Source organism: Scyliorhinus torazame, chromosome 5 (assembly GCF_047496885.1).
Source record: "Scyliorhinus torazame isolate Kashiwa2021f chromosome 5, sScyTor2.1, whole genome shotgun sequence".
Lineage (NCBI taxonomy): Eukaryota > Metazoa > Chordata > Chondrichthyes > Carcharhiniformes > Scyliorhinidae > Scyliorhinus > Scyliorhinus torazame.
The window spans coordinates 139,136,898-139,144,367 of record NC_092711.1 but is presented as its reverse complement, the minus strand read 5'-3'; the positions used below and the strand labels follow the sequence as shown (position 1 = coordinate 139,144,367).

The window sequence follows — 7,470 nt, the reverse complement described above, 5'->3', positions numbered from 1 at the left end:
AATAAATGTGTCAAGCTGATGGAGCAAAGGATGTCAATGTCTTTAAGAGAGAGAGAGACCTGGGCCAAGCTTTGCAGAGTCTGCACCCTCCCTGGATTCACTTCCTTTCCCTTCAGTTGCTGCAAGTGACCAATTGAAGGTGAGAATGAGAAAAGAAATGGAAAGGGGGAGAAAAGAAAGTGTTTGACTCACAGATGCTGGAGACAGGAGGAAGTTTCAGTCTGTGTGAAGCTCAATCTTCAGTCACCGAAAGTCCACGCTGTGATTGGCTGGAGGACGTGAGTCCTTCCGGTTCTCCAATCTTGGTCATTGAGCGTGAAGGTCAGGAGGCGGGCACTCATTCGCACATGCGCAGTCCCGGGGAAGGAGAGGTCACTGAGCGGCTTCTCGCTCTGGCCGCAGCCGGTTGCCTGGAAACCTTGTCTCGAGGAATTGGACGGGGAACAATGGGTGAGGGTGGGGGGCGGGACGGGACAGGGCTCTCGTGTCCGCGCCGAGCCTGCGCACTGGAACCCGGAGACGTCACCACGAAGCAAGCTGATTCCTATTGGCTGATTTAGGCAGCGTTCCCCTGTGACGTCACAGTACGGAAGTTGAGCTAAAGCTTCCTCCTCTGCAACATCTGGGAGGAAATCCATGTTTCCCCCTTTCCATTTCTTTCCTCATTGTGGGGAGACATTGGGGACTTGCAGCAACTGAAGGGAAAGGAAGTGAATCCAGGGAGGGTGCAGACTCTGCAAAGCTTGGCCCAGGTGTCTGTCTCAGAATTAAAGTGGTGGTTTCCCCAGAGAATGGCTGACATATAAATGGACAATGTAAGTTTGGGTATGTGTAATATGGTATTTACTAGATGTGTATTTGTAGATATATAGTCTCCCAAGGCTGGAATTCAATCTGGATCCTGGCGCAGTGAGGAAGCAGTGCTGACCACTGTGTAACATCTGTGAGGAAATTAATGCCTTTCCTTTTTTTGTAAATTATTTTTATTGTTTTTCCAAATGAGGAAAGGATCAGGTAACCAAAGTACAATACAGGCTTTGGGAGACTGTGTGGAGGTTGTGCATTCACCCGTGTCTGCACGGGTTTCCTCCGGCTGCTCCAGTTTCTTCCTGCAGTCCAAAGATGTGCAGTTTAGGTGGACTGGCCAGGTTAAATTTCCCCTTAGTGTCCAAAGATGTGCAAGTTAGGTGGGGTTATGGGCATAGGTCCTCTTTCGGAGAGTCAATGCAATGTCAATGGGCTGAATGGCCTCCTACACTGTATGAAATACATTTTGGACCAAACCCAAATTTACCCAAAATTGCAAACAAAGTCAGTAGGGAAGCCATCAGGGCCTGGGGCCTTACCACTTTGCATCAACTTAATGCAGTTTGTTATCTAGTACTACCACCGAGCTAAATAGGATAGATTTCGAACAGATCTAGCAACTCCAGCCTGGACATCCATGAAGTGCTGTGGGCCATCAGCAGCAGCTGAATTGTATTCAACCACAATTTGTAACCTCATGACCTAGCATATACCCCACTCTACCATTACCACCAAGCCACAGGATCAACCCTGGTTCAGATAGAGTGCAGGAGAGCATTCCAGGAGCAACATCAGGCATGCTGAAAAATGAGGTGTCAACCTGGTGAAGCTACAACACAGGACTGCTTGTGCGCTAAACAGCATAAGCAGCAAGTAATAGGCAGAGCTAAGCGATTCCACAATGAACGCAACAGATCTAAGCTCTGCAGTCCTGTCACATCCAACCGTGAATGGTGGTGACAATTAAACAACTCACTGAAGGAGGAAGCTCCACAAATATCCCCATCCTCAATGATGCAGGAGCCCAGCACATATGTGCAAAAGACAAGACTGAGGCATTCGCAACAATCTTCAACCATAAGTGCCGAGTGGATGATCCATCTCGGTCTCCTCCGGAGGTCCCCAGCATCACAGATGTCAGTCTTCAGCCAATTAAATTCACTGTATGTGACATCAAGAAACTACCGACCTCTATGACCCATTGCGCCAGGTTCAAAGTAGGCTGTTAGCAGCGTGCGCAGCTGAAAGACCCCACAGCCCACCACCTGGCCACCCATCACTACTCCATCCAACCCAGGCAGAAGCCCCCTGGCCAGCGGCACAACTGTCAGCACACTATGGCGAAGTTGGACACCGTCCTTACCCCCTTTCCCTCGCTCGGCAGCCGCCGCGCTGGTTTCATGATTTTAAAAAGCACAAGTGAACTGCGCCGTTGGGAACTCGGCCAATCAGAGGCGGCGAATCGCCGAGGCCCTGGAGAGTACCTGGTCGGGCCCACTAACGATATGCAAACGGTGCCTACTGTACGTGCGGAGTGAAACGCATTGACGCCGTTTTCGAGGTGACGGAGAATCGCGAGTTGTCGTCAAATCGGCGCCTGCCCCGATTTTGGCGTTGGAAGCTATCCTCTGCCAAATCACATTTCCCAATTTCAGCGTCGGCTACAAAAGGAGAATCCCGCCCATTATCTCTGCAGACTGCAAAGCACATTAATGCCCCGGGGACTTTACCCAGTCAAACCACAGTCCAGTAGTCCAGACTGAAAAACACATTCCTTTGTCAATTTCACCTTCTGGCTGCTAAAAGCACCCAAGCACTGCAAAACAGATTTTGTTAAAAAAAAAAACATGACCACTGCAGCTCAACACACTCTAACCCCAAGCTTTTAACGAGTTGCATCGCCCAATACTTAGAATCCAATATTCACAAAGACTTGCAGTCGGCACAGCCATAGTGGTGGGAAGAGCCTTGGAAACGTCGGAGAGGGTGAAATTCCAAGGACTTCCCCGTTTAGATCCCCTCTGGAAATAAAATGGTGAATGCCTAGATTAGAATGCAAGGTAGAAGCGACGTGATAACTTTCATATTGTCCCAGTTAGGGGCATAGATGTTCACCAAAATTATAGGGGTTTGAAAAAAAAGCGTGCCGCTGATTATTGTGTAAATTCCGCCAGGGCCTGGGATGTCCCCCCACCCAGCTCTGCAGTTAAAGCTGGAGTAAAACACCTCATGCTTTACATAATCTGCTGTGATCTCTGACACATAGGTGTCTTTCCTGAAGGAATCAGTGTTAAGACTCTTGAGATGGGGAAACACTTTGGAACATTTAACAGGGCCATTTAACCCCCTAACATTCCATGTGACTAAACTGATTGAGAGCCCCGTACCAACCGAACCGCCTGAGCTCGTCATAAAATCTGGTTAAAGGGATAAGGGGGAACAGGTAGGGAGGTGGATTCGAGGCCAGGAAGAGATCAGCCATGATCTGATTGGCGGAGCAGGCTTGAGGGGCTGAATTGCCCACTTCTGTTCCTAATTCCTATGTTCTCCCCGTGTCTGCGTGGGTTTCCGCCGGGTGCTCCGGTTTCCTCCCACAGTCCAAAGATGTGCAGGTTAGGTGCGATATGTTATGTGCTCTGGGATAACACCGGCTGCAACTGGATGCAGCTTTAACCAAAAGATACTCCAGACCTTGAAGTTAGTTCAATCTGATTTATTGAACCAATAGCACAGTTAGCACAGTTCTCTATGAGTTCGACTCTCTGCTAACCTAAGTGTGGTTACTCTGTCTGACTGAACCAGACTAGCTCTTAGCCACGTGCTGGAGGTGTGATACTGTACATACACCCTGACTCACTCTGTAGATGTTCATCAGTGGAAAGAGGCGGAGTGTGAGTGCCTCGTGCCTTTTATAGTGAGATACCACCCCTGAGTGTCCTGCCTGCTCATTGGTCATGTCCCGTTATAATAATAATCGCTTATTGTCACAAGTAGGCTTCAATGTTATCTGTGTTCATTAGCTGTCCGCCTGTGCCTGTCTGTATATCATTATCTGCATGTCTGCATACCATGACCAGGTGGATTAGCCATGCTAAATTGGCCATTTGTGTCCAAAGGATAGGTGGGATTATGGGAATAGGGCGGGGACGTGGGCCTAGCTAGGGTGATCTTTCAGAGGCTCGGTGCAGACTTCATGGGCCGAATGGCCTCCTTCTGCACTGTTGGGATTCTATGATTCAAAAGGTTAGGTGGGGTTACGGGTTTAGGGCGGGGAGGAGGAGGCCCAGATAGGGTGCTCTTTCAGAGGGTCGCTACAGACTCAATGGGCCTAATGGCCTGCTGTACTGTAGGGATTCATTGAGATACTGCCGCAATAAGATAGAACTTGCAAAAAGGATCATCAGGAGGACCAGATCAGGCGCTTCCCCTACATACGCGCAATCGGAAGCCCCTCTTTCCATTTCTTTCCTCATTCTGGGAAGACATTGGTGACTTGCAGCAACTGAAGGGAAAGGAAGTGAATCCAGTCTGTATATCACACACACTTTCTGTCCAGTTTTTCAAGTCTCTGTGTCCAGGACAGGAAGCAGTGAGCAGGGATCTGTCACTCAGCCTGAATCAGCACCTTCAGGAGAATTGGGAGGGTGAATATTAGATACAGCAGAGTGAGAATGGAGGGAGAGTGTGTGGGATGGAGATTTACAGATCTAGGGGAATGAGAGGAAAGAATATTCCATAGCAACTAGAATTGTCTGTTCTGAATTTCTAATATGTACTGACAGCGATGTCTTTTGTAAACTCCTTTTCCAGGATACAAGGAGAAAGTTTGCAGATCAAAATCTCAAACCAAATGTCACGTCAAGATCTGACAGCTGAGAAATATCATCGGCCTTTGAATCTAGAAGGAGTAATGTTTGCCCGATCTGTCGGCTTCAGCCGATTTTAAACATCAGTGTGACTGGAAAAGCCCCGAGACACACGCACCCGAGTGAGAGTGTTCCAGAGCACTGACTGTGGAAAGAGCTTTAACCAGTTACACAGCCTGAAAAAACATCCGCCATTCACAGTGGGAGAGACCATACACGTGTTCTGTGTGTGGACGAGGCTTCAACTGATTGTCCGACCTGGAGAGACACCAGGAGACCCAAAACATGGAGAAACTGTGGAAATTTGGGGACTGTGGGAAGGGATTTCGGTTCTCGTCAGCACTCGAAACCCATCGACGCATTCACACTCTGGGGGGGACGTTCAGCTGCTCCGTGTGTGGGAAGGGATTCACTGAGTCATCCAACCTGCAGGGACACCAGCGAGTTCACACTGGGGAGAGGCCGTACTCCTGCTCTGTATGTGGGAAGGGATTCACTGAGTCATCCAACCTGCAGGGACACCAGCGAGTTCACACTGGGGAGAGGCCGTACTCCTGCTCTCAGTGTGGGAAGACGTTCAGCCGCACATCCTCCCTGCTGGAGCACCAGCGGATTCACACCGGGGAGAGGCCACACACCTGCTCCGTGTGTGGGAAGGGATTCATTCAGTCATCCAAGCTGCGGACCCACCAGCGGGTTCACGCTGGGGAGAGGCCGTTCACCTGCTCCGAATGTGGGAAGGGATTCCCTGATTCGTCCACCCTGCTGATGCACCAACAAGTTCACACTGCGGAGAAACCGTTCGCCTGCTCCGAGTGTGGGAAGGGATTCACCAAGTCATCCAACCTGCTGATGCACCAGCGAGTTCACACTGGGGAGAAGCCGTTCACCTGCTCTCAGTGTGGGAAGGGATTCACTCAGTTACCCCACCTGCAGACACACCATCAAGTTCACACAAGGGCCAAGCCGTTCACCTGCTCTCAGTGTGAGAAGGGATTCACTTGGTTATCCAACCTGCAGAGACACCAGCAAGTTCACACTAGTGAGAGGCCATTCACCTGCCTTGAATGTGAAAAGGGGTTCACCCGGTTAACCAATCTGCAGAGACACCAGCGAGTTCATACTGGGGAGAGGCCATTCGCCTGCTCTCAGTGTGAGAAGGGATTCAGTCAGTTATCCCACCTACAGAAACATCAGCAATGTCACAAGTGATGACAGGGATTGGATTCTGCTGTTAATCACATTCGCACTGAACCACATTAATTTTGACATCTCGCAAAGTCGTACAGTCGGAGCTTATTTCTGCTGGACTGGTTGATCTCATAACTTTGTTCCAGTGGGCTGGTGTTATTTAACCCTTGTTGTGAAAATCAAGTTGCATATTTCCAATGGATCATAAAACAAATGGGTGTTTTGAAGTTAAAAGATATTTAGTTTGTTTTTCTGTTTGGTACCTCCCAAAGCGTGCCACATTGCCGTGGAGATGGGTCTTGGGTGTCACGTGGTTCCTTTGTTTAATTTATCTGGGCGTCTCTCACAGAGGTCAGTTACAGATTTGGTCTTGTGTGGTTTGCAGCTCACATGGTGTTGTTGAGGGGAATAAAATAAAGATTTACCTAACTTGGAGCTCGAGGAAGAAATCTCCATTGCCCCTCCGAGTGAAGGCTTTGCAGCAGAAATCGGTCCGCTTGAACAGTGAACTTGGAAAGAGCTGTGAAGAAGCTGTGGGAGTGGGCTGGGGAAAAACAATCTGTCTGTTCAAAGTCAGCGCAAGAAGGCAGTGAGGCGGAGGGTGAACGCGACATTGTCTTGTGCAAGGCTGAGCCTCATTCAGTTAAAAAGAGTTTTCCGAGCACAACGTACTGAAGCAAGGGTGAGCCTCTTTTTTTTGAAGGGACAGAGGACAGGTGCGAGTGCTGTTTCAGGCAGCCCATGCACGTTCTGGCCATTCCCCAAGCTGGTGCAGTTTGGGGGTACATTTTCACACCATGTTGGTGATCGTGAATGGAGGTGGAACCCTGCCCACTGGTGGCAATTTTCCGGGTCTCCAATGTGCCGGAACTGCGGACGGGGGCGGGAGCAGATGTCTTGGCCTTCGCCTTATTAGTGGCACGGAGGTACATCCTGTTGGGCTGGAGGCTGGCGGCACCACTGAAGGTTGTGGTGCGGATAGCTAATCCAATGGAGTTCTTGTACCTCGAGAAGGTCAAATACACCATAAGGGGGTCGATTGAGGTGTTCTACTGTAGATGGCGACCGTTTATAGTATACTTAAAGAATTGGACACTACTAAATGTTGGGGGGGGGATGTTTATTCATTGTTGGGTGGTTAGTTTGGGTGGGGTGGGGGGGGAGGCAGGGAGGGTGAGTAATTTGTAAATAGTGTTTATTTTTGTCCTTTGACATCTTTTATATGGAATGTTAAATTCAATGTAAAGGCAGGCAGGCTCAAGTTTGAGCTGTGGAATCCACGTAATGGGGTCCTCAGGAAAATTCGGAGGGCCGATAAACAAGAAGGTAATGGAAAGAAGCGTGGGAAATCCTGGACACCGATAGAGTAGCTGGAACATGGGGCCGGGGGGGGGGGAGGGGGGGGGAGTGAATTCCAGAGGACTGTGGCACACCTTTGGGTTAGTCCCAGGAAATGTAATTGCAATCTTCAAGTTCCAGTAACATTGGAGGGAACTCTTCGATGGAACAAAAATGTAGAACTGGCTTTGCAACTTAAGTAATTATAAAATATGGTGTTAGGCTTGGAGTGCACACCATATTTTTTTTATTTACATTCAAGTTTGTT

At 49.2% G+C, this 7,470-nt stretch overlaps 1 protein-coding gene across 2 annotated transcripts; it reads left to right on the top strand.

Moving 5' to 3' along the window:
- The first annotated feature begins 501 nt into the window (after positions 1-501).
- LOC140421886 (uncharacterized) lies at positions 502-6,098 on the top strand. Of its 2 annotated transcripts, none has more exons than XM_072506850.1 (2): positions 502-815; positions 4,618-6,098. In XM_072506850.1, the coding sequence occupies exon 2, from the start codon at positions 4,959-4,961 to the stop codon at positions 5,883-5,885; it is 927 nt and encodes a 308-aa protein (XP_072362951.1). In that variant the 5' UTR covers positions 502-815; positions 4,618-4,958; the 3' UTR covers positions 5,886-6,098. The 2 variants fall into 2 exon arrangements, with proteins under 2 accessions (XP_072362951.1, XP_072362952.1); XM_072506851.1 differs by having other exon boundaries at positions 502-825.
- The last annotated feature ends 1,372 nt before the right edge of the window (positions 6,099-7,470 follow it).

What these genes read in the sequence shown, in the direction of transcription:
- LOC140421886 (XM_072506850.1), top strand. Translation starts at nt 4,959, where the DNA reads ATGGAGAAACTGTGGAAATTTGGGGACTGTGGGAAGGGATTTCGGTTC.